Raw genomic sequence first — 26,599 nt, forward strand, 5'->3', positions numbered from 1 at the left:
CGGGTGGACGTAACGAACAGTTATCCCGTAGGTAAAAATTAACAACTCTTAACGAATGGACTATGGCGAGGCGGGGTTCACTGAAGAACTAGGCCAAGCCAAATGAAGCAATATACACAAAAGCAGCTGAGGATTTAACGAAAATCTGCTCTTGGCAACGACCACTTACACCATGAACCGGTAGAGCTGTAAAAACCGATTCAGGCCACCACGGGACCGGAAACTGCGTTATATAACGGTACGAACAAAAAAGGTCATCTCATCGGTTAAGACAACGGCGTCGGGTGAGTGCGCAGTTTCTGAGCTGAAAATACTACCCTGGCCAGGCAACCTGTAGCCGGCTGCAGCATGCTGCAGCCCAATACGCTGGGCTCCAGCTTGGATGGGGAACGGGCAGGTCAGCGCAGAGGGGGGAAGAAGGAGAGGGAGGGAAAAAAAAAAAAAAAAAAAAAACTGACGCATAGTACTTGGACGTTGATCTCTGTGTGGGTGCATGATGCTTGTACCGTAGAGCCTGCTCCAGGGTCACAAGGGGCAGCTCAGGGCGGAGGTTCCTGGTCATGAGTGGCTCTGGTTGGCCAGGCGGATCTGGCTGGATAGAAATGGCTATTTTAAGTGCGTCCTTTTTCTTCCTTGGAATACGAAGGACGAACGAGGGAAAAGAAACGTAGCAAATGAAAAGAAACAATGACAAAAACGTTTCTAGTGCAGAACATCTGGATCAGTTCCTGAACGACACAGCAAATGGCCATGAGCCTGGCTGAAGTGCGGCACGCATTCAGGACGCCACCGGCACCGGAAGGCCCAGTTCCAAAGGCTCCAGGCGATGCCAGGTACGATGCCGACTACAGCCACTAGGCCGAGTCCTCTGATGACTGGCCAACCTGGAAATGCGGCGGCATGTGGCAGAGATTATCGATCCTATACATGGTTCTATTGCCCGTCTGACAGCTTGGGTGCTGCACAACGGGGCCATCATCGCAGTACGTGCTACTGCTTGTAAGCCTGGGCGGAATTCCAAGCGCCCAAGTAAGCTGCGGTGGGTCCATTGAGCAAAACATCGATCGATACGGATGAGAAGTGTGTGAAAAGCAAGAATGTGTAATAAGAGAAAACGAGAAAGAGGTTGAGACGACAAGGCTTCGTTGATGCCGGTGCGTTACCAGGTGCTAGGCCCCCCGGCAGCAACGTGCTTTGCAGATCGGTCGCCGGGCAATGCCCCGAAAGACGGTGGTATGATGGTCTGGGAATCCTTTGCTGGGCCCCTACTGTAGTACACTATCACGGTTGCCCTGTCACACTGCGATTGTTGGTGCGATGGGGCGGAGCCTGGGCCAAGTTGAAGATGGAGACGGGCCCCTCTCTTTCGAGCGTGCCCGGCTGTTTTTCTCTCATGTGGGTGAGATGGAAGGATGTTAGTGTGGATTATGAGATGCATTCGTATTCCTGCAGTTGGTTTAGTTAGAGAAATAAGCGTGGTAAGAAGACAAGGTGAATAGAAGGCGGATGAGTGAGAAGCGAATTCGACGGGGCAGCGAGCCGGGGGCGGAGAGCCGGGGGAGGGTTGAGAGGGAGGTGGTCCCCCCTGCTTAGGAGAAGATGAATGAATGCATAAAGGGATATGCGACAATTGAAGTTATCGGAGGTGAACCTCGTTTGCCGACTACCTCCCCGATAACTACCCCCGGCCTTAACCCCGGCCACGAGATGAGACCACCCCCTCCTTAAACGTTCTACCGAAAGGTCAAGCTACACGCTGCGCGTCTGCCACGTCCCAGGAAAACGCCCCCTAACCTGCCGAATTATTGGCTTGGCAGTACTCGGTGTGTGTGTGTGTGCGTCCAGGTGCCGCTGGGAATACCGGATGCAGGCATACGATTGCATCTTCTCTCATCATTGCCCCGTGCGCTTCCCAGTGCATGTTTTTGCTGAAGGATACTCAAACGGCCGATGGAACCTGCGAGGGCTCCTGCCCGGAAGGGGGTGGTTGTTTTTGCCCTCTCTGGTAAAAAGTGAATCAATCTTACCCTTAGTCGAAACTGTTAACTGAGCGCACCCCTGGACAGTCTCTCACCATGGGAAAACAACCGTTCACGTTGCAATTTTGCCCTGTGCTCGCGCGCGGCTCGGCAGGTCAGAGGTTCCTTGGTCTGCTCACGGTTCCCTCCCTTCCCCCCCCTGATGTGACTCTTACGGTGGGATGAGTATACCTCAATGAGATGCTTGATGAATTCGCCCTATAGTTAGCCACTTATGATGCCGGCAAAAAAGACCCCGATGCCCGATTGACAGCAACGTCGGCCGCTAAACTTGCGGTCGTGGTTTAGGAGCGTACGCCCCAGTTTTTCGTGCAGACACGGGCTCGGCCAGGCTCGAGACACTGGCCAACGGGGTGGAGGAGCACGAGGAGGTTGTTTCTCAGACAAAAGTTAAAGAAGCAAGGTTCAGATCCCTCTATCCCACGTTGCCATCGGGATACTCGTAACGGTGAGTGGGTTGTTGAGAGCGGGCGCGAGAGAGAGGTTGCACAGTAATCAATCAATCTCACCACGTTGCTTTCGGATCACGAAATACTCGGCTCCGTGAACATTTACCCGTGAGCTGCCTTATTCAGGAAGAACAGCCTTTACTCCGGGCCCGGTACCCGTCCGTCAGCCTGGCTGGGTTCGCCCTGTTGCCGCGGCCACGGGTATTCTCATTTTCTCTCGCTTCAATTCCCTTTTTGTACAGCATACACCTCATGCTTTCTTGCGGCACAGCTTCGATGTACGTCGCAGGTCGCCGTATTCGGTGGTAAGCCGTAGAGGAGGGCGTGCGGGAAGGGAAAAAAAAAGAAAAAGATGCTGACCAGGATTATATGCACGCATGGATAATAGGAAGGACAGGGGAGAAGGAGGAGGAGATAGAAAAACCTTTTTCTGTGTTACTCTGACTCCTCCCTGCCCGGCAGTTTGTACTCGATATTGAGGCTGGTGCCAAGAGGCTGAGGAGGGGGGTGTGTTGTGACGATGATGGCGGGAAGCACAGGGTTTCTGAGTACACACGCATGCTGGGCAGGCTGCAACACGTCCAGCCCTTTTTTTTTTTTTTTTTTTTTTTTGTAATGCTTGTCAAGTTTAGTCATATCCCAGTCGTGTGTTTGTGATGGCAGAGTTCAAGACAACCGATGAGCCGTCCCATGTGTAAGACATCGTACCGGCCACCGAACAGATCAGATTGGTGGCTGGAATACGAATGAGATGAGGGGTAAAGCAAAACGGAAAGACATTGCGACAGTCGTCGACGGCGGCTGGTATCGCCAGGATTGATCGTATCTGGCGGAGGGAAAAGAAAAGGAAACCAAATTTGCCAGTGAAATTGAGCCAACAACTGGAATTGACCATCATGGAGGAATCGGGCCAGAATGGCGTGGATAAGGACAGCCGAACCGGGTCTGGACGACGGATGCCTACGGACGTATGGTCTTTTTCCTTCCCACCCCCGTCATCTACCCCGCCAGAAAATGAGAACATAGTATACGTGTATGTGCTGAACTGGGCCTCAACCCACGTCTACTTTCCTCCACTTCTAGATGGAGACTTTCTGTGGATGCTTTCTCGTCACAAAATACGGATACAGAGACGGGGAGAGAGATCGACAGTTCTGAGGGGCATGTTGCGGGTGGATAGCGGGAGTGACGGGTCCCCCCTTGTCCGGATCACTTCCCCAGGTGGGCCTCACTCGACGCTGTTCAGATTGAATTTTCGTGCCCGTCTCCACTGGAGCAAATCGTACACTGGGCAAAGTTAAAAAAAAAAAAAATACCCATGTGGTTCGATCAGTCAAGACAATCCTACCGTTGGAGCTGTCGACTCAGATCTATCATGTCCATTTTTTTTTTTCTAACCGCTGATTCAGCTTCGGTGAGACTGTGGGCGGGGGCCTGCATATTTTTTGAGTCAAGAAACAAATCGCGGCTTCAGAAAGACTAAGACAGACAGAGCCGCGATTCAAGCATTTCTAGTTGGTAGTCAAGCAAAACGTAGTGTTTTTCCTCCCCGGTCCACCGGAAGCCTCATCGGCGACCGGCGCGTGGAAGATGGCCCCACAAAAAAAAGAACGAACTGTCTCGGATCTCCTTTTTTTCTAGCGGGATGCCGGGACTTGCCAAGAAACCCATGTGGAAATTTGAGTCGTTTGACGATGGATCACTCACCACGGTTTTCTTCTCGCGCCTATTCTGCGTTTGATATGTGCAAAGGCGGACGGGAACTAAACTATCTAATCCTCCTGACGGCGCCGTCCTTGCGCGAGACGGGAAGACTTGGCGATGACCGTGCCCCCCACAACACGGGCGTTTGACTACGGCCAAACGGGTGTGGAGGAGAGGACGGGGTAAAGACGAACAAATAAATAGATAAATAAATAAAAACACAGCGGAAGGAAAGCTTCCTTTTTTTAATTTGAATCTAGAACGGCCCGAGATGAACAGAGTAAATTGGTCTAATCAGAGAAGCGTGTCTGGATGCACGGACGAGAAGACGTCGGCGTACGCGTAATCAAAAAAAAAAAAAAAATCATTACACTTTCAACAGAGCTGCGGCAACTTTGAAGGGTGGGAAAATGTGGCACTATTGAAGTCAGCTACTTCGTCGACGCCACGTTCTACCTTTTTTGAGCGACTTCATGCGATTATCGCCATAATTTGCGCATCTGGGAAGAGATGTGCTGGTCAGCCAAGAGATTAAGGTGTGGCCGCCGCTCAAGGCGCCATCCTGCCGTCGGCATGGAGAGTGCTACCACCACCACAACTATTGCCACGAAAGGAGAAAAAAAAAGCCTCATTTTGATGGTACATGTTTTCGCTTCGGATAACATAATGTGCATATACACACATACCCGTAAACGACGACGGAGAAATTACATCAAACTAGTTTGGGTTTTATGAGTTTCATTTTTGTACGGATACTTGAGGAGAAAGGTATCTATGCCTCGTAAATCATTCATGGAGCCACCAGACTTTAAAACATTACATTTAAAGATAAAGAAAAGAGAAGAGAGAATAAAATAAAAAAGGAATGACCCGAAATATTGATAAAGATTTCGACAAGACGGACTCGTCAAGTCGGAAATATGGAGAAAGAATCGAAAGTGGGAAAGAATCGAAAAAGATCAAGGGCCCTGCCAGAGCGCAAGCCCTCATCACCCGTCCGTCCTGTTCCGTCCATCTGTACAGAGGTCCTCCGCTATGTACGAACTCTCCAGCGTATGTGATGATGTCGGTGGTGGTTTTCTGTGCGCGTATCCTTTGCCTTTTTCAGGTGGCCCGTATGCTAATCATCCCTCCCAAGATGCGTCAATAGTCATCATGAATGATATTTGACTCCCTTTTTTTTGGTAACTCTTTCGTTGGTTCTCCTCCGGTATCCTCCAATCATAAAACCATGTCTCACCCTTCCCGGTCGTCTGGATCGACGAGTCTATTGTTCCCATTTTCAGCCCTACAATCGGGTTGTAATAAATAATAAAAAACGCCACGTAAATGATTTTGACGAGTAAAATGATAAGAAATGCAAAAGAAAAACACTAGACAGCAAACTTGTCTCTGTAATGAGGTGTGAGAGGACGCGATCCTGTTGGATCCTTAACGCAATCCAAAGGGTGGTGGGGCTCCGCAGTGAGCTGGACTCAGCCAGCCCCCGTCATGCTTTTGTGTTGTCGCTCGTTCCGAGCCTTGCCACGAGCATCCCCAATTTAATGGGTACCGCGACCGCCCTCAGCGTCGGCCTTCTCGTCGTCGCCCTTGATGACCTCTCGAGTCTTACCCCACTTGAAGTCATCCGAGTAAACCAGAGAGTATCCGAGAATAATCATGTTGAGGAAGGGCGAGGTGCAGAGGTGGAAAAAGTATCCGATAAAGTACTGCATGCGCTCGAGCGTGTTTCTCGGCAGCCAGAAGCCGATGCAGAAAGAGTAGATCTGCGACATCGTCAGCCATGTTTCGATTACACCAACGCCACGCGCCAGGGAGGATTTCATGAAAGGGGAAACTTACATATCGAACCAAGAGGAGACCGAAGAGACCCATGAAGACGGGATCACGAACCAACTCGTCGCCACGGCGAATGAAGATGATGATCAGAGCAACGACGGCGGCCATAATGAAAGGAGTGATGAACCAGGTAAGGACAGCGATGATGGACTGGAGACGCTCGATGGGGATGATACCGGGGCGGAAGATCATGACGAACTCGTTAGAGATGGATCCAAGGGCCCAGCGCTTGCGCTGCGACAGGAAGACGGTCCAGTTTTGGGGAACGATGGTGAATGCCTTGGCGCGAAGAGCCTGGGCAGTCTGACGTTGAGGGAAGAGCGAGAAGATGATACTGGCGTGAATGGAGTCCTCGGAGTAGTTACCCATGATGTGCTGCGTCATGAGATCGTTGGGCTTGGGGCAGTATCCGAAGCGCTCACGGAGGACCTCATCACCAAACGTCGCCTCGTCAATCTTGATCAGCTGGCAACATCCAGGGAGACAGTTAACCTTGCCGGTAATACGAGACTGGAACATGCGGCGGAGACCTTGGGTTTGGGAGTACTCGACGGACTGGTACAGCGACCAGAGACCCCAGTTCTTGCCATCGTAATCGACACAGACGTGGCCACAGACACCGACGAGTTTGGGGTTCTTGCGGATCTCCCTCAACATCTCCCAGATGCAGTATTCGTCAAAGACGGTATCGGCATCCATACCAACGAGGTATTCGATGTTCTCCAGGCCCTGGGAAACGAAAGCGTTGCCCACGTGCTCAAAGAGGTCGTTGTTAAACATGGTCATGACGTTGACGGAGCGCTTGTGGAAGTGGTACAGGAAAGAACGGGCAAAGCACAAACTGTCGCGCTTACCCTGGTTGTAGCGCTTGCCGACGAAAAGGTAAGGCAGGCCCTTGTAGTAGCCGGTCTGGATCTTGGTGGGCATGAAGAGACCGTCACGGGCACGGTAGCCGTTCTCAAAGAAACGGGTTGGGCCGGGTTCGAGGATATCCTGGAGGAGGTACTCTTGAGTAGTCTTCTCCATGCCGGGGCCCTTGACGTTGCCGTCGACGACGATGAAGATCATGCGAGGGTGGTCGTCAATGTTCTTTTGGGCAACGAGGGAGTCGAGCGAGCGAGTAAGCTCCTCATACGTCTCGTTGTAGCACGGCAGAAGCAGAACCATGCGCTCCGGGGTCTCGGGCACCTTCTCCTTGCGGCGGAAGCAGAAAAAGATGGACTTGAAGAGGAAGTGACCGACGATGAAGACAATCATAATGAACTGGAGGACCGTGTTGGAGCTGAGCAGGACCATGAAAAAGTAGTGGGCGACGTGGTACGTGAACGACACGTAGATCAGAGCGGCATTGATGCAGAGCAGGCCGATGAGCAGGCACCACTTCTGTAAGCACAGAAGCGATTTGGACACGAGCTTGAGCTCTGCGTCAGAGTCCCATCTAAGCTTGGCCTCCTCTTGCTGGACGGACGATACGAAAGAAGCAGCGGACTCGCCGCCGCGGGACTGCCATGACTGGTAACGGGGAGTGCGTTGGCCAAAGGGCAGGTCATCGGTGGTAAAACCAACCACGGACTGTTCGAGTCAGCGATTTTGAATCATATCGAGCACAAGCTTATATCAACATACCGATCCCTGGGACTGGACTCTCGAAGGGTTGAAAGGCCTGGGGATAGACAGGCTACGCTGGCTACGAGCTGGTGTAGAGTGCCCAGAGGTAGGAGCCATACGGCCAGCCTCCATCATGGCAGGCGGTGGGGGGATGGGAGGAGAAGGTGTGGTCCGCATGGTGATGCTTGCTCGAGTATGCGGATAAGGAAGAAGAAGAGGAGGAAGGGGAGCGTCGAAGGAAGACGGCGAGAGAAGAGTAGGTGACTTTCAAGCAGGCCGGAATAAGAGCAATTGTCGACAGACGGGGTGGGGGAAGTCAAGGATCAAATCAAGATCCTGGTTGGGGGCCAACGACAAAAACGAGTGTGATGACTGCCGGAGACAACAGAAAGAAGTTCTTGCCGAAGTGAAGAACAGAAGCGAAAGGTGTGAAGTGGAAGGGAATCTATATTCATGCGGATGGGATGGCAGGGTAGAAAAAGAGGGCCGGCATGGGTAAAAAGAGGGTAGCATTCAGCACGCCGGACCTAGACTCCTCGACTCGGGCTAGCCTCACGAGGCGGTTGACCCGTCCAGCTTTCTGGGTTCTCCAGAATCAAAGCACAGCTCAGGCTCAGGTAGAGAGTAGTGGCAGCCAGCTTCACGACCAGGGGTGGGTGTGGGCATGGACCGCCTAGGGTCCTTCCGTAAGATGGGGGGACCTTGGTCTGACATTGACTCGCTCTCTCTCTCTGAACGACGTGTAGTGATGTCTCGCAATTCGGACTATTGCTTGATTGCAGCAGTTCTAGCCTGGCCCGAATTAACAATTCGGGCTGGCAAGCGGGCATGGCGACAATGATGCCGCATCTAGCGTCAGCTGGGCAAGATGGCAAGCAGGAGGCCAACGAGCATGGAAGCAACCTGATTCTATCATGCCCACCTGGACATGGTTCGGCCACGAGGTACATCAAACGCCTTTGGGTTAGTATGAGCAAAACCGGCCATCCAAAGACGTTTCCCACCAAACGTGTGGTTGGGTGGTGGAGATGAGACAGCCGTACCATAACATATCCTGGTCCCAGAAGGGTGGGAAAAAAAAGAATTCAACAGCATGGCGGCTGCAGGTGGATGGTTGGATGGAGAAGCAACGGTACGTCTGGTTTGACGGTTCACTCGGTACGCCCCCTGGTTCGGCACCGGTCATCTTGGCTCGAGCTCGTATCATCCGCCTGCGTGGTTGTCGACTGTTTGGTTACTCGCAATTGCTTGCCGCCGCTGAATTTTGCCCGGCAGATTCGCTTGAATCCGAGAACCGCCATGATCGCCAGCAGGCGGCGACTAGGACTCGGCCAGTTGTGACTATGTCACTATGCATTGTGTGTGTAATATTGAGAAGGACCATTTCACACACCAAAAATGTCCCGAAAGGGGATCGGCCTCGTCCGAGGAATTGTGTGGCGTCGGCCAACGACAACATCGGCATGGTGTGGAAAACAGAAAACACAGCAAAAGCAGCAAATTTGGCGCAAAAAGAAACAACACTGCCGCACAGGCACACACACGAACACACACACCTCTCAAAAAATAGGCACTCCAAGTTAGTGCTACACCCAAGACGGGAGCCGCTCGCTAAGCAAGACAAGGAGAACGGTGTCGTTTGTGCTGGGGGTGGGTGAGCGATTGGTGAGGATCCGGCCCTAAATCTTAGCGCGGTCAAGCTCCGCTGACCCCCTGTCCAATATACACGTCAGTTTCAACTTCAGGACACCGCTGGTTGAGGTTGTGAAGTGCAGCCAGCGTGCAGCCATGAGAGATATTTTGGGCGCGAACGTGGGTTGGGCGGGGGGTCCCACAGCATAGGCCACACAAAGTCCTTGTCTTGGCCCCCGTGTTCGCGGGTGATCTTCGCTTCGATAACCCCAGCTGGATGCGAATGAAACAGAAGAGCCGCAGATGGATGCTATTCGACGAAACGTTTGATGGCTGGGCATGACCTGGATTGAGGTTTTTTATTTTATTTTTATTTTTTGTCCTTGGGGGTAGGGGGGTTCTGGGGGGGGGGGGGGGGAAGAGTGCTGTCGTTTAGAGACAATACCACTTCATCCAGAGACAAAACCACCAACCCTTTTGCAGGAAAACCTCCTGGATCGGGGGCGGGAACCAGTTCGAGTACAAAGAAGTAAGCAGAGGTTGGCATCTCATGGGTTGCTGGCAGCAAAAAAAGTATGAATCGAATCAGATCAGATCAACCCCGGCCTGCCAAGCCCGTGTTTATGGACTCGCGAGCTGCAAGAATGGGCACAGGCGAAAAGGTTGTACAGTGCCTGTCCATGCAGATGGATGGCCTCCACACGCAAGTAAGCTTGATTTCTGGGCTCCCGGTGAGGAGGCGGACGGCCTCTGAGCACAACAGAAACACAGGGTAAGGCAGGTCCACCACCGCCACCGACGCCGTCATTCAGGCACACGCTGTGGTGAGTCGCATGTAGGTGGTGTGTGTGTCTGCGTTTGCCTCTAGCTCCCTCCGTACGCGGATGCTGACCGAAAAGGCCGGACGAACAACGTCGTCCGCATCGTACATGGTCCTGGCATGTAAGGCAGTGCTGTCTAACATCTGTGTGAGCGAACCAATGCTGCCAATGCTGCGCCCGTGGTTCTTGTCTGTCTGCAAGGCACTTCGGACGACAGGATGAGACTGGATGACAAACGGGATTGGTTGCGTTGGCTTGGTATCGACGCTCGCCTCGACTCGACTCGGACTCGACTCGGATTAGGACCCTGCTGCCTCATCCTTCCCAAGGCAATATCAGGCCCATTAACAGCTGTCTAGTATTACCGTGGCAAATTACCCAGGCCAAAAGAAAGAATAACCATAGCATAGGAGGACCAAATATGCCAAGAGGACCCTTCTTTTCAGTGGTATCCCATTTCGCATCTTCGCGCCTGTTTTGGGAACTCGCGGCTACTAAACGCTTTCTTTTGTGGTAATTGGTAGCCCCTAGTTAATAGAAACTGGGAGGGGCAACAAAGAGTTTTCCAAAGTAGAAGCCGTCCTGTGCCCGTCCAGATGAAAGGGGGAGGGGGTCCCGGTATGCCAAGCCAGACCAGCGGGACGTGCAGAGTTTGTGCAATCATGGTAGCACTCTTCTCCTCTCTGGGTAGCCTAGCTGCGCAAGAAAAAAAAAAAAGAAGAAATAGTGGCGTCGATGCATCATCACACCATCTGTGGATGTGCCATGGTTCGTGGACGGAGGCTAGAGAAGGAGTCGCATCATGGGCTTCAATCCCAGCTGTTCAGCCGAAAAGGGAATACATGAGTCGATGCTGGATGATGCAGATTGCATGTGTTCTGTGAGAGGGCGGACGACAGCTGGAGGGCGGGGCAGAAACGAGATGCGGAAGTGGCTTGCATGTAAGAAGTGAGCATAGTACTACTGTGTGTAGTGTAGGTAGGACAGGGCAGAGATGAATGGAGGGGGAGTGTGTGTGTGTGGTGTGGTTTGGTTTGGTTTGGTGTGGTGGGTTGTGGTGTGTGAAGGAGGAAGATGCGGGTGTGGAGATGGTGGTGACTGGGGGAGGAGGGAGGGGGGGACGTGGGACGGGAGAAAATGCACACGCCCCTTAGCTTCCTTCCTGCCTAACCGTCTAAATCCCCGATGATGGAATTTCCTCACTATGCATATAACCGTTTACCCCGATAGTATGCGCATCGGGGCCCGGCGGGGTGTCGGAGGTGGTGGGTCTGACGGTGGCGGCGGAAGCGGATCCACTTTAGACCCCCCGATGAGAGGTTGGCGCGGCGCTAAGCACGCGGCATCCCAGTTCCTGCAGTAGCCCCCCTGGCCTTGTTTTTCAAGGTTACGCAAGCTTGGCATCTCGAGAACCGGGGAGTTGATTCGAGGATTCCTCCAAAGAACGACGTCGAGGTTAAGGTAAGCTGAGAGTGTAAAAAAGATTAAGGGCGCTAGGGAAGCAATCCGCATGGTCGCCTGGGAGGCACAAAGTCACCTCAATAATGCCTTTCGCATATGCAGCGTACCTATCTATTCCCCCATCCTTGGTCGCCCAAAACGCCTCGCTCAAAGCTCTCCGCCTCATGACTGCCTAACTACGGTATTCACTGCTGCCGTCGGCTGATTGAGGCACTATCGATTTTTTACTTTATTTTCCTTTTATTCCCCCACGAAATGCTACCGTACGGCATGTCCTTTTTTCGCCCCCATTTTCCACCATCCCAACAACATGACCCAGCTCGGGATTGCTTTGGTTCCGGCTTGCGTGCACATCGCAATCCCGGACCACCCATAGAATCGAATGACAGATCGTTCTATCACGCAAGCTATGCTGCTAGTATAATCCCAAAAATAAAATGAGCTGCCAATTTGCCCGAGGACACTAGCCTGCAGCTGAACGTCCCGTCAGGCTGGGCGGTCGATTAGAGCGCCACGGCACGGCCTGGCGCCGTCTATCCATCCGTGCAATCAGTGAAGCGGAGAAAACGTCGTCTGTTGTTTGCAAGTCTGTGTCTACAAACAACAGACGAAAAACAATCTAAATAAACATTTGATGTTTATGACTCAATACAATGGGACCGAGAGTCCGCGCGGAGACCCTGGTCGTTGGGATGACACCTGGGCGGTAAAAAAAAAAAAAAAAAAAGAAAAAAAAGTCTCGACCGTAGCACACAGCCATGTCCAAAGCACGGACAGCTGCTCCTCTTCCACATCTCGCTACTTCTCCCTTTCTAGTAAAATGTTCGCCATCGGGAATGTGGGCGAAGCTTTTGGCGTTCGTCGCTTCGTTGCTGACTGCGCATGCCATGCCCGATGCCATTGAATGGCCCACGTCAGCAAGCTCACTCGGGTAAACTCTTGGGAAGACATACCTACCGTGCCTTGGCACGAGGGGGGTGAGATGCACTTTCTATTCATTAAAGGATCGGTAAAAGTCTCGGCAAAACCTCGTCTTACGTAGTCGTGCAGCGAAATATCGAAATGTGTGTTTTCTCTCCTATGAGGAGCGATAAACTCCGAGGCTCGGGCTATGTCCTACCGCCGTGGTATCGCCGTGGTGTCACCGTGGCATGGCAAATCAGTTCTGCCATCATCACCACCGAAACCCACGACAATTGCGTTTTTCCCGATGCCACGCACAGGACGTCTCAGACTTCATCGTAAATGGAAGGTTGCCACGAAGAATAAAGCCGTTGCAGCGGCCTGCTACCCAAAGACATTGAGGGCTCGGACCTATGTCTAGCTAAGGAAGGCGGGGGGAGGATTAGAGACATAGACAAGCATTCGCACGAGATCAACCGTTGAAATGTCGTAAAGGAAAATTGAGACATAATGGTTCTCGATTATGTTTTACTATTAAGCAATTTTTTTCAACGCCTTTGCTGTAACACATCCATGCTTGATCCAAATATTACCCAGCTTCCGGCCGTAGAATCATCGTGGTGGGCATCAGATAGGTCGCAGTGCGTTAAGTGCGTGCCCACCGCCTGTCAATTACAAAGTAGACAGTCGCAGGCTGCAATTCCGACGGTCCCTGGGCCCGCCTGCCCGGAGAAAAAGAAACCATAATTAATCCAGGTTCTTGTTGTTATTGTTTTTTTTTTTTTTTGCCCCCTCATGTTCGTTGTCATTCCTTGTGACAGGTCCCACAAGAAATGGTTTGTACAGATCTCTCGAGAATAGAGTGTGATTCCCGGGGATCGGCGCTGTATCAGAATAGCGGCCAGCTTCACGCGAGGTGCAGGCTGCAGCAATATGCTGCATTACATACACAGCCCGATCATGTGCAGGTGCCGAAAAGCGGCTGGCAGCCAGTCCCGCAATGGGTGGCGGAATTGCCGCTGGTCACATCGTGTCAGTACGGGTTATGCCCGAGATAGGAGGCACTCGTGGCTGAAAAGAAAAACTTACCAGTATCCGTACTGAGAGCAACAAGTCTTTGTGCCGTAGTTCTTGCACGTGGCGTTGTACGTCTTGCCACAAAGGCCGTTAGTAGTGTCGGTGACAGCCTCTGATGGTGGCGCGCAGGAACCGAAGCCAGATTGGCAACCAGTGCCACAGTAAGTCATGCTAGAACCACTAGAATTGAGAACAAATTGTCAGCCGCATTTCTTAAATTGCATGACAACGTTGTATATCTTACCAGAATCCGTAGTACGAACAGCAGTTTCCGAACACAGAGTTGAGACATGTATAGCCATTGGCACCACCGCAGGTCTGATCCTTGGACACTGGGGCTGTAGGCACAGCGACTGTCGAGCTCGACACCCGAGATGAAGTGGTACGGACGGAAGAGACAGAGGTCACTACAGGCCTGGATGATGATACAGCAGGCGCCACCGACGATGAAGAGGCGCGAGCGGACGTGCTGGACGGCGCGGTTGACGTTGTAAGAGCTCCGCCGGCAGGGCGGTACCAGTTCTCCTTGGGGTCGTTGAGACACTCGCCAACAGTCACAAGACGGTAGCCACGAGCCTTGGCAGTGTCAATCATGAACTGGGTCAGGTTGACCACGGTCTGATAGTGGACATCATGAGACAGCTCGATGTAGCTGTTTGCTGCCGCGTTTGTCGAGATGCCACTGGAGAAGCGATCCTTGGCAGTCTGGATCAAGGCAGGCGTATCGTACATGTAGTCCTTTGTGTCGATGTTGACATTGATAACATGATAGCCGAGCGTCTTCATCAGGCCTAGACAACCAGAGGCGGCGTGACACTCCAGGTAAGGCGGGCGCATGTAAGTCGGCACCCAACCAAACAGGTTCCGGAACGCCATTTCATTGTAGATCATCTCAGTCCTCAAGATGGTGTTGTTGACCAGGTTGAGGTTGCGGTGGGTCCAGGTATGGCTGGCGATGTGATGGCCGAGGGAGTGCATGCGACGCATAATAGCCGGCCATGGTGTAGCGGGGTCGTCCATACGCTTCTTGCCCTTGTTGTTGCCGGCGACGAAGAAAGTGGCCTTGACATTCTGGGCTTCGAGAATGTCGAGAAGCTGGGAGGTGTAGATGTAAGGGCCATCGTCAAAAGTGAGTGCGATGGAGCCCGGATTGGCACAAGTCGTGATGATTGAGCCTAGATTCCATGCAAGTTAGGGTCTATCCGATGATGCATGAGTAGATGAACACACCATAAGGCACAGATCCTAGGGCGGGACGGGGGATGCTCTCCGTGCTAGCGCCCGGGGGTGGAAAACTATCAAGGCCATGTTAGCATGGTGCAGCATCTGTATGACGCCGACACAGACGTCGGGAGCCCTTACAAGGTGTCGCAAGAATCGCTGTATTCGAGCTGGCACTGCGAGCCGCCGCAGAATTCTGCCGTCTTTCCACACCAACCGGCCTCACTACAACATGAGCCCGGAGCGCAAGACCCAATTCCTGGCCCGCATTCGGCGCGCTTCCTCAGCGGGTTGTCGACAGTGGCGGCCATGGCGGCCCCCGAGAGGAGGAGAGACAGTAGCGCATGCATAGCTAGAGAGTATGAGGCAGTTGGTGATGCAAAGAGGGTATGATTCGGGTAGATCGACACTGCGAGCGGTATGAGTAGCGAAAGTCCGGGGCAAATTTAAATACAGCGAGGAGCGGTATTTACAAGAGACGCGTCAAGGCAATAGTCGACTTTCGAGCACCACGCTGCAATGTTTGATATTTCCGCTCTGGTCCTGCCAAGCACGCGGACTTCGAATCCAGCACTTCAGGATGGCCAAGAAAGGTAGAGTAAAGGAAAACTAGCTGACTCGGCGGCGCACTTGGCAGGTAGTCTGATGGCGCCCTGGCCATGTGCGTATGATCTCAAATTATAGACTAGAAGATGGAACGAGACGGGACAGGCGGCACTTGCGAAAGGAAACATGGCGCCCCCTCTCCCACCCCGACTTTTCGCAATACGAGGCGCCGCCCCTCTAAAATTTGTGTATTCAGACTCCATTCGAGCTTCGCAGCCACTCACCGCGTGTTCAACCCACGTTCTTGGAGCCGTACATCCGGATCCGGGGGCTGGTCTCGGTGACATGATATGGCTGACGTTGTCAGACTGGACTATCATAACCATGCTTAGTCTCAAGACCGTGAGTCTTTCAGGGTCGAGATGCCCTGGCCATACATTGGGTTGCAGAAGTATTCAATATTAGGATCCTCCCGATCATCATGCTGACCTGGCCGACTGAAGGCTGGGATCCGCATGTAGTGCTGGGTACGAGTCCAGCTGCAGGGCCAAGTGTGCGTTGGCAGGCTAACAAGCAGAAGAAAGAAAAGTCTTTCAATAATATCAGATGGGCTGAGTGAGACAAGACAAAATGGGACCTCTGCCGATTTGCAGAAGCTGAGCAGGCTGGCTGTTAGTGTTCCCAACCAGCCAACCAGCTACGACGAAGATCCACGGCGGCTACCCATGTTGGCCTGATGATTAATTGATGATGTGCTTTGAACAAGACCAGGGGAAAGACCTAGAGGTAGATCAGAGACTAGGACCTAGGGGTGTAGTCGGCTGTTGGCCGGCTGGACAACTTTCGAGAACCCCTGGCTCTGAATTGTCCATCCTTGTTGATATTACAATTCAATTATCCGAACGTTGCCAGGACAGGCTTAGCGGGAAGGGCCGGGGTGTTCTAGAGCCCTGGAGCTTATGAGGAGGGTACGTACACACACCTCCGCAATCCCCGTCCGGTCTCCCAAATTCTTACCCAATCTATCTTGTTTTGCCCCGCGTCAAGTCCAAGGGAACTAGGATATGTATGAGGTCGACGGAAATTGACCTAGAGGAATCAGCCCAGGGTCCGTTGTCGTTCCATTTGTCTCATTTGTTTGTCTATGCGATTGATCATTGCCGATTAAGGGAGACCGAGGATTGCTTGATACTTTGGGTAAACGTACCAAGCTGAGCCGTAAATCTGTCGCTTTGGGCTGCACCGCTTTCGTCTCTCGGATGTGCCCGTCCCTCACTGGCTCCGAGGATCTGGTAATCGACTTGAAGGATGAAAGCGCCGGCCGGCAGCGCTGGCCACACGCTGCCCAGGCCATGTGTTAAACAACCCGTTAAGCTTGACTGACTCTCCTCATCCCAAGTGTCACAATAGCGCAGCCACTGTTTCTCCTCTTCAATGCTGCATCATTCCGTGGTGGATCGGTAAGCTCTCTTTCAACATCAATGAATGATTAATCAGCCTGGGCGGCAAGGAAAACTTCTTATCGGCCCTCGAAACGAAGCAGTATTTTGCTTCAATGGCCGTCATAGCGTCAGCATTCAATCCTTCACCCCGCAATCCAGCGTCTTTGGTGGGTTGCGAATCGGATGTTCTTTTCCGCCCGAGTGACGATTCCTCAACAACACCAGTCAGATGTTAAGGTCATATTGGGTTGGACAAACTCCCAGAATGGAATGGGTCATGTAAACCACTGCAGCCTCATGGACTCGAGTTTCTCGTATTACCAGAAGCCGAAGTAGTACAAGTCATGAGGTGGAAGTGGTGCAGTAAAAGCCTGGACCAATAACCACCCCGGCCTCATACAACGAGTGAGATGCACTTCGTTTTCTCTGCATTGTTGGCACAACTTGGCACCAACTTGGCAGGGCTGCGGTTCCCAATACCCGTCCTCGGCGCGGGCACTGTTGCTCTGCATTTCTAAAAATTGTATGCCATCTCGCATTTGTCTGTAGACGACACCAGTGCAAATGCCCCGATTTCCCAAGCTCTGTTTCGCCAGTTCACAACGAGATTGAAATGTCCCACCAATCAGGCCATTATCGATGTGACAAGTTGTGAGATGCGCAAAACTGGGCTCTAGCAGCATTTTAAAGACGATTTGCGACTCAGAAGACTGGTCGCGTCCCCGTGCCAGGAGTCCGGTAGAGTGCCTCGTCTGTGGCGTCGTATCCGTGGTGGTGCCCGAGACAGGTCGGCAGATGTTGCAGTTTAGTCGTGGTAAGAGCGGGAAACGCGTTCCTTGGAGAGTCTAATACCCTTTTCGAATTCAAAAATAGCTATACTCGCCATCTATGGTGAAGAGCTTTAGATGGGAAATTGTCTTCTCGGTGTTTGAGTACGTTACGAGGAAAGCTACTGCTGATGAAACCAGCTGAACATACGTTGATGCTATTCCGGTCGCTGCGGCGTTCCGTCCCGCAACCCAAGACGCCCGCTCTTTTCCGTTTCGAGCGACGACTTTGCTTGTTTAAAAGAATCGCCATGGCACGACGTCTGCTCGAACCAGTTACTGGCCGCTAAAATCATTTGACAACCAGAGTCAGCTGAACTGAGCAGGAACTGTGGCTTGACGGGTGAAATGATAAGGTGATGCGTGGAGCGGAAGTCATGGGAGGCCGCGTGTTTGCATGACTGTCTTCGCGTTGGTCCTGAATCGAGTCAAATGAAGGAGCGTTTGGTTGGCGTTTCTTTTCTTCTTCGCTATTTCTTAGTGGGCTTGAGGGTGAACAAACACGGCAACACGTAAAACAGAAACAGCCGGTCGATGGGCTCCAATCTCCACCACGTGTAGGGCCGCTCTACTCAGGGGTCGGTGGTAAGAGACTGTGGCTTGGAGGCTTTTGATCGGAGTGGATTTGGTGGATTTGGTGGATGTGGTGGATGGCGGAATGATGGGGGTGGAGGCGGGATCGTGGAGGACGGTCCGGAAACCCTTGGGTAGAGACTCTCGGCCAAAAAAAGCTCAGGGACAGACAAGGTACATGGATGATGATGAAGGAGGGGTGATGAAGGAGGGGGGGTGTAAAAAGAGAGGGAATGGGTGGTAGTCAGAAAAGCAGAAAAGAAAGAACGGGGCAAGGAGAAACCCCGCCACAATGCAATACAACCCACCCTTCACAAAATGCAATTAAATGCAATTGCGAGGCAGGTCCGCCGCACGGACTGAGACTTGCATTGATCGGGGGTGGGGTCATCTTTTTTCCCATGTCTGTTCGTCGTGTTGCATATGCATGACACGTGCATATGCACTACTTCTACGTGGGGAGCTGACCGAACGTCCGTTCGTCCTCGTCCGTTGTTTCGTTTCTCAGGCCAATCGTTCCACTACAACCCCTTCAGTCCCTGTTTTTTTTTTTTGGTGCCTTTCTTTTGCTGCGCTTCGACACATAACGTTCTATTCAACTTTTTTTTCGAATTCGTCTGCCAAGACAGTAGCTTCCGCAACCTCGAATTACGCATACGGACGGACTCTTTGCCCTCCTTTTCCTCAGCCAGAGAGGTACTTCGTACTACGCAAGCAAGGTCTATGCTGGTCCCCCACTGCTTCTCACCCCTCCCACAACTTACGCCCCTGTCGATACATACCATACCCTCGCAGACTTCCCGTCGAAGAACGCTTTCAACGCCTCCAAGACGTCACGTCCATTGAGTGAAATTTCTCGCCCAACACGGAGTCCACCTGGCTGGCCAGACTGTGATCGTCGGTTCCAAGACCGGTGGCCAAGCAAGTACCTCCACCGGCCTCGATATCGAACGTTACCCTAGAGTAGTAATGCCAGGCCCTTACCGGGTCATCTCGATCCAGTACCCCCGGCCGCAGCTGACGACCTTGAATAATGGCTTTGCAGCTGGTTGTTATGTTCAAACTCCGCATTCCCTCGAAAAGTTCCAGAGGAAACCACCACACCTTCAGCCGGCCAGGCAACCTTTCCCCAGTGGGAAGGGGGACGGGAAAGGAAAGAAAGAAAAAAAAAAGTCCTCAGCAATTAATGACAAGGGCATTCTGCATGACATCAAGCGTCGGAGAGGTCCTCGGCGAAAGTACGATATGACCAAGCAGGGGAGATGAGTGTCTTTGCCTGCTTCATGCATCCGGGCTTGCCAGCTTGGCGATCCCGCTGGATGGTGTTGTTATGGAGTGACCCGACCCAGTCACCTCGAGTTGGCCTTTTTGGTACAGTTCTGGATTCCAGCCGGTGCAGAGATTCTGCCATTCATGTTGTGCTGATGCCATATTGCGCTATTGTTTCCCTCTCCGTGCAGTGTCGTCTTGCCGAAGCGCGCCTGTGGTGGTGAGGTAGGTGGTTGTGGTTGCGCTTTGGGGGTGGGCCTTCACGCCGTTCAGCCACCTTCACGCCGCTTGCCATGGACTGCTTCTGGACAGACTATTGCTGATGGTCGGCTGTTTGATTCCAATTCTGGTCTGCCCGGGAGCTAGCGTGGACCTGAAACTATCATCTCGTCTTTTGTCCCAACTTTGATCTGTCCACGGCCCCGTCGCTGTCCCAGCCGCGTGCCACCGGCTTGGAACCTCAGTCGCAGCCATCACCACCACGGTGTCCATGCTTCTGCCGTGGTGCAAACATGGATCCCGATTAGGCCCGGCGGCACCCGGTTGATGCCATGTCCATGTCTCATTCAAAGCTTTCCGCAGGCGGCTGAAGGAAAGGCTGCCGCCAGTCCAGAGTCTGGGCGACTTCGAGACGCTCACGCTAAGGCAGGGCCAACTTGGGTGGGTTGTCTCCTCCTCCTTCTCCTACTCCTCCTCTTTGCTGGTACATCATTATATGTCAGTGCCATAGTTGGCAATTCATTTAACTTCCGCCTTCGTTCCTTCAATCAGGCTCTTTTCTTCCAACTCATCGCGCCTCTCTCCCTTCTCTACGTCCCCTAGCTGCTTGGCAGTGTAAGTCGACTCTTAAGATATCAATAATACCCTCCTCCCAATCTTTACTTACTCCACTCGTTCTGCCACACAACCACTCATCGTTCGTTTGATACCCTCTCACCATCACAATGGACTCTTCAGTTCTCACCCCCGACACTCCGGAGCGGTCTCCGGCTGCCCGTGAGGCTTTCCCCTTCAGCTCTCCCAGCTCCCCCGGCTCCCCCAAGGATGGTTCCGAGTCTTGGGAGTATTCTCACGATGGTTACTACCCCGTCACTCCTCCTACCGAGGAGTGTGAGTCTGATGAGGAGCTGGCCACTATTGCCAGCTCCATTGATCTTGATGCCGAGCCCCTGGTTGCCGTCATCGGAGTGGGATACGTTGGGGAGCATCTCGTCGCCAACTTCGCCCGCAAGTTCAACGTCCTCGGCTTCGACGTCTCTGAAGCTCGCATCAAGAGCCTCGAGGAGGACTTTGGCCCCGAGAGCAAGGCCAAGTTCACCTGCAAGCCGAGCGACATGGCAGCGGCTACACACTTCCTCATCTCAGTCCCTACCCTTCTCCGCCCAGACCAGACTGTCGACACTTCATTTCTGAGGTCTGCTCTCAAGAACGTCGCAACATACGCTCGCGCCGGTTCCGTGGTTGTTGTTGAGTCCTCCGTCGCTGTCGGCATGACAAGAGAGCTGCTTGGCCCCCTCGCCAAGGAGCGCCACTTCTACGCTGGCATGTCTCCCGAGCGCGTCGACCCCGGCCGTGTCGAGCCTCCCGCCTTTGCCATCCCCAAGATTGTTTCCGGCCTGGACGACATGGTCCCCGGCTCCCTGAACGCCATTGTCCGCCTGTACTCCCAGGTTTTCGACCACGTCGTGCCCGTGTCGCGACCTGAGGTTGCCGAAATGACCAAGCTCTACGAGAACTGCCAGCGCATGATGTGCATTGCATTTGCCAACGAGATGGCCGACGCCTGCGTTGGCCACGGAGTCGACCCCTACGAGGTGTCGAGCGCGGCGGCGACCAAGCCTTTCGGTTACATGCCTTACACTCCCAGTCTCGGTGTCGGCGGTCACTGCATCCCCGTCAACCCATACTACCTTCTTTCCAACAGCAAATTCCCCCTCCTGCAACACGCAACAGAGACGATGCGCGCTCGTCCATCAGCCATCGCCCAGCGCGCTGTCGACACCCTGTGCGCGGAGAAGTCGCGACCCAGCGTCCTTGTCGTGGGCATGGGCTTCAAGAAGGGCCAATCTCACCTTGCAAACTCCCCAGGACTGGAGCTCGCAAAGAGCCTTGTCCTGTCGGAGAAGGTTGATGTTTGCTGGGCCGATCCCCTGGTCAAGCAGGAGGCGGTGCCGCAGATCCCGCGTCTGGACGACGCCGAGGGCTGGAACGTCAAGTCGTTGGAGCAGCGCTTCGACATGGTCATCGTTGCTTACCGGCAAACAGGGCTCAACTTTGATGTTCTCGGTCAGCTGAAGGACACTCGCGTTGAGATGTGGTGCAACTAAAGTCGACAAGCCAAGGTTTTGCGGCTGCGAAATGGGCTGGCTGGGCCGGTTTGGCGGTGGCGGTGGCTATTCGTTTCGTCATCGACCGACCGAGCTCATCCCCTCCTCATGCTTTCATGATCTTTTCCTTTTCTCTTTTTTCCCCCCCATCCCTTCCAATCATGGGGATTTCTTAGAATCGTTGGGCGCACAAGACCTGTTGTTTGCCAGAGGGTGTGTACATTGGTGCAAACGACAGGTTTGTTGTAACAGACGGATGACGACGGACGTAATACCTCGGAGTTCTTCTTCCTTGCTTCTCTTTTTCCTTTGTCTCTCATGGGCTGGTGTCCTGGTTTTGATTTTTTTGGTAGAAAAAAAAATTCGGTCGATCAGATGTGTTTCGACGAGATCGACCTGGACGGGCATTGACTGCCGTCGAAGATAGATGCGCGCGATACATATGTCCGGAACTGTTCTTAAATTCGACTTATTAGTTCAAATTCCGCTTTTTCTCTTTACCTTGATTGTGAATTCTCGTGTCGAAGTGTGAGCGGATACATTCCCGACTGTGAGATCGATGGTGATGGCTTCTAGCGTGTTGTGGCTGTCGCCACTCCCTACATCCACCCTTCTGGGTATCGAAGTCGGTTTAGAGGTCGCGTCAATCGTGGAAATCCAGAATCTCTTGCATCATTCCATTATCTTTTCTCAAAAGTCCAGTGTCGTCGCCTCCAATCCCTTGATGTTGACAAAGTCTCTTGCGCCCCCAGCCCATCTATCCTCCCATGCCATGACGGTCCCTTCTTGAGCCACCTCTTTCTGTCCATGTCCACAATCGCAAAGGTGGAAGTATCGTATACGTATAAATCATGATGATGAAGATGGGAACGCGACACATGCGGATGTCGTCTTTTTTTAAAAACGAAAGAATCCCCATGGGTGACCCCCCCCTTCCGGGAAACACGGCACATAGCCCATGCCCGCCCACTTGTCAAACCAGCTAGTTCTCAACCAACCCGTCCGTCGCTAATACGACGGATTACCGACGCCCTACGGTGCCGAATTCCCGGGTCGACCCTGTAGAGAACATGTCTCGCGAGGCATTTTTGGAAGGGTCAGCAGAGATGAAAGTCGACGGCCCTGTGCGACGACGGACCTTTAGATTACGAGCCGCGGAGGAGGGGGGGGGGAGGGGGAGGGAAAGGGTGGTGGGAGGCGGGGAGGAGGTTGTTGTTGTTATACCGTCCCTCCCCCGTGTATGCAGTCGCATGGTGCATGTGCTTTCGTTTTCTGTTATCAGTTTTGGAGATATTGCTTCCTGGGGGGGTGGTGACACTTTCTGTTTCCGGGTTCATATCACGCTGCATAATCTATTGATCTGCGCGGCATCGGTATCGGCACGAGGCCGGGATCTGTTGGGCCCAGCCTTGCCGTTTCGAGTAGGTTGGTCATGCCGGTCTGTGAGATAAGAGGGTTGCGTTTTTGAGTCTTTTTTTTTTTTTATCTTCTTCCCTCTGAGAGTAGTGTTGTGAGTTGTCTTTGTGTGATGGATGCAAGTGAGGGCATACACGGGAAAGATAGAGGAGGGAAAAAGGACGAGGGAAATACGAGAAGTGATGTACAAACCAGATGAGACAATGCCCCAAAGATGGTGTGAAGAGCGGTGTAAAAGCTCCCGTCTGGGCAAACGGGTTGGCGAGTCTTGCCGTTTAAAAAAAGAGCAGAAAAAAAAAATGATTGACGAGTTTAAGCGAAGGGTCGCCGGATGGTATTGTCGGAAGACGGGACCCCCTCCCTCCTCTTCAACTCCCGGGTCCCCCCTCACTTGCTTCCCGTCGACTCCCTAAGGCAACGTTCAGAGGTTCCTCGGAAGATATTGCTGCGGCTGGATGAGAAGGGCAAGACTACGGGCCGCGCCCTGTCAACTTGGCATGGTCTTGTCCATGTGCCTAGCCAGAGGAGGTCCAGAGACAAACTGCCGGTGGCCGTGGTCCTCATGTAGTTGTAGGCTTTGAGGTATCATGGAGGCCTCGATGATCCAGCTGATCCAAGGTCGAGTCTGACTGCATAATGACCTTGGGTTAGGGCATATGGCGTCGAGCTGAGCCAACGAGAAGGTGCTGCGCAGTCACGGATGGTCGATCACAAGTTGTTAGCAGCCACGGCACTATTGCGGGGTGCTTGACGAGGGCCACAAAGTGCTTGTTACCCTCTTATAGAGCGACTAAGACGGCCGTCTCGGGGCCCGGCGGTGTAGTCTTTTGCGTGCCAAGGCAGAGACAGCTGTCATCCACGGCACCATTACATCCCGTATCTCGTCTGTTGCTCTCGGAGGGCGCGCATTCCGTCAAGGGAAGAGTGGGATGAGCTTAAGGTATTCCTTGGGGTCTGTCTTTGCTGATCTCTTGGGAGATCATGTGAGTTGATACTTGACTTTGCCACAGTTTAGACTCTTGTACAACGTGCGTGGCTGATGGCAGAGACATTACAACTAAGAGTTCTTTCCCCCATCGATCGTCTCCCGTTAGTCTCCCATGTTACATTAAGTTATAGTAAAGCCGTAGTCATGAATCATGTGTCTCTACATGACATCAGCCGTTGTCAGATAACTGGTCAGAGTATTCCTACTTAGGACTTAATAATATGGAAATCATCTTATATCACTTCTAATATTAAACAACATCACTCATAATGCAAAAATACACAGTCAGACAAGATCCTGTAAATCTAACAAGAGACATTCACCATGCGACCCCATCCCCTCACTTTTCAGAATCCGGAAAAGGTACCGATCGAAATCTGAACTCATCCTTGCAAGGCTGCCACGTTAGCAAAGGTCGTTTTTTTCCATTGATAATATAGCACCATTATTGAACCCCCAAAACACGCCATGGGTTCGTTAGAACTCTTGGCTCCCGGAATAGCTGCCCAATCGCGTGAGATTGAACGTTCAAGCGAGAACGAGAGTCTTCTTGGCGTGCTGCGGCACAGTTTCTCAAGTCCATTCTGTTTTCGTTGCCATGAGCTGAGGCGGGATATTCCGAGACAGAAACCGTTGAGGTGTGGCTTTGACGTTTTGGGAATGGCAGTACCTGGATGGGTGTTCTTCCTTCAAGCGGGTTATTGAGGTTCATATCAGAGAGTGAAATGATAAGAAACAGCAATTCTTATTGATTCTGTTTGGTCTGCAACATTCATGACTGTTTCCTGGGCCTGAAGTCTGCATAAATTGTTTGAAGGTCTGTTCTCAACCATGAGGCTGAGTCCACTTCTTCCTCACTAGTCTTATTCATTCCTGACTGCATCGTTCCTTCCCAAACAGTCCCTGGAACCTTGCCAAAATCTAATATCAACCAACCGAGAAGAAAAACGTGAAAGAAGTGAACTCAAGCAGCGATGAGAGTACCAGTGAGACCGCCGCCCATCGTTCCATCCTGACCAGGCTTGTCATCCTCATCATCGGGTGTACGGCGATAACCAGGGTTATACGGGTGCTCATCCTCATCCGTTTCCATATCCTCCAGATCCTCCTCGTCCAAAGTCTCGTCGTCTGTATCAGGCTCAGTGAGGAAGTTGCCAATATTAACACGGGAAGCAGCAGCAGCAGCCTTGGCCTCCTCCTTCCTCTTCTGTGCCGCGAGAACGTGAATGAGCTTCGGAGTCGAAGCTTGATAGAGAGCGCCGGTGCGACCGCGAGACTTTGTGACTTTGCTCGTGGTGTCGAGGTTCTTGACGGCCTTGCCGCGGGTCTTGGCCTTGGCCTTTTCGTCCGGCGTCTTCTTGGTTCTTGTCACGCTGCGGTTGCGGCAGCCGTCGCAGGACTTGTAGGAGGGATGGTTGCCGTCGTCGTCGAGGAAGTGGCTTCCGTCGAGGCAGCCGCGGCAGCTCGAACAGAAGAAGAGGTTATCGTATTCGGGACCCCTGCCCCGCTCTCTGCAAGGGCGAGGGGTTCCCTCGGGGTAGAGATGGCCTTCCGCGCGATAGTGGCGGATGAGGCAGTCGGCGTGGGGGAGCCGCTTCTTGCCCTTGTTGCCCTTCGGGTTCTTTTTGTTCTAGGTATTAGTTAGTATACAAACCAAGGAAGAAAGGGATTGAGAGACGATAATGATGATCCGCGACAGGGAGATCAAGGTAAGAGGGCTCATATGCTGCAGGATAATGGGGAACAAGGAAGACTTACAGGCATCTTGTGTGGTATTTTGTATCAGACTTCAAAAGGAAGAAAAGAATATTTAACGGGACCTGCTTTTATATCTTGACGAAAATTGTTTAGCGACTAATCAAACCGACAGTATCAGAGGCTTGCGAATTTCGTGATGCATCGTCGAGCACATGCAAGGACTCTTAACCCAGAGGGTGGTCTGCCAAGAGGACCTTGAAGCCATCGTGAGTAGGTGCCGTGAGTCGTGAGTCGTGAGTCGTGTGTGTCGTGGCCATCTTTGTCTGATGTTTTCAAGACTTCAAAAAGCCATGTAGCTCCAAGGACTTTTCTAAGTAGCAACAACGAAGGCAATGGTATGGTTGTTTAGTATTCTTCACATTGTGGTTCTCTGTTGAGCAGCTGCCAGTTGGTTTAAGCAGCGGCGGGAGAAGAGGAAGGCGTGACGAGGCTGGCCACATTGGAGCCAGTCAGAGATAGCATTATTACACTGAGATATAACAGCAAACAAGACAAAGGCAACTGAGTGTACACACTCTAAGCCCGCAAGGCATATCGAGCCTTCTGATCATAACCCTTCCCATACACCCAATACAACACACGGATAACACAAAAACGGCGGTATAAAATCAACAGCTTTGCAATTTGTCCAAATTCTCAACTACTGCGGACTCGACAAAGTCGGACACCGTAAGAGTGCCATCCACCAGAAACACCCAG

The 26,599-nt window shown here is 52.5% G+C and overlaps 4 protein-coding genes across 4 annotated transcripts; 1 reads left to right on the plus strand and 3 right to left on the minus strand.

Annotated features, from left to right (window-relative positions):
• Positions 1 to 5,733: 5,733 nt before the first annotated feature.
• CTRU02_214240 (chitin synthase) lies at positions 5,734 to 7,816 on the minus strand (the record flags this gene model as incomplete). Its single annotated transcript, XM_036729552.1, has 3 exons — positions 5,734 to 5,958; positions 6,035 to 7,603; positions 7,658 to 7,816. The coding sequence occupies 3 exons, from the start codon at positions 7,814 to 7,816 to the stop codon at positions 5,734 to 5,736; spliced, it is 1,953 nt and encodes a 650-aa protein (XP_036578723.1).
• A 5,598-nt stretch (positions 7,817 to 13,414) lies between these two features.
• Positions 13,415 to 14,766, minus strand: CTRU02_214241 (polysaccharide deacetylase; the record flags this gene model as incomplete). Its single annotated transcript, XM_070206212.1, has 4 exons — positions 13,415 to 13,475; positions 13,546 to 13,713; positions 13,778 to 14,709; positions 14,764 to 14,766. The coding sequence occupies 4 exons, from the start codon at positions 14,764 to 14,766 to the stop codon at positions 13,415 to 13,417; spliced, it is 1,164 nt and encodes a 387-aa protein (XP_070060244.1).
• Positions 14,767 to 20,355: 5,589 nt separating this feature from the next.
• CTRU02_214242 (udp-glucose dehydrogenase udp-mannac) lies at positions 20,356 to 21,738 on the plus strand (the record flags this gene model as incomplete). The annotated part of the gene is made up of 1 exon (XM_036729554.1): positions 20,356 to 21,738. The coding sequence occupies one exon, from the start codon at positions 20,356 to 20,358 to the stop codon at positions 21,736 to 21,738; it is 1,383 nt and encodes a 460-aa protein (XP_036578725.1).
• A 3,368-nt stretch (positions 21,739 to 25,106) lies between these two features.
• CTRU02_214243 (uncharacterized protein) lies at positions 25,107 to 25,906 on the minus strand (the record flags this gene model as incomplete). Its single annotated transcript, XM_070206213.1, has 2 exons — positions 25,107 to 25,772; positions 25,901 to 25,906. 2 exons carry the CDS (start codon positions 25,904 to 25,906, stop codon positions 25,107 to 25,109), a joined length of 672 nt encoding a protein of 223 aa, XP_070060245.1.
• Positions 25,907 to 26,599: the final 693 nt, after the last annotated feature.

This window comes from Colletotrichum truncatum, assembly GCF_014235925.2.
Source record: "Colletotrichum truncatum strain CMES1059 chromosome Unknown Contig_0010, whole genome shotgun sequence".
NCBI classification, from domain to species: domain Eukaryota; kingdom Fungi; phylum Ascomycota; class Sordariomycetes; order Glomerellales; family Glomerellaceae; genus Colletotrichum; species Colletotrichum truncatum.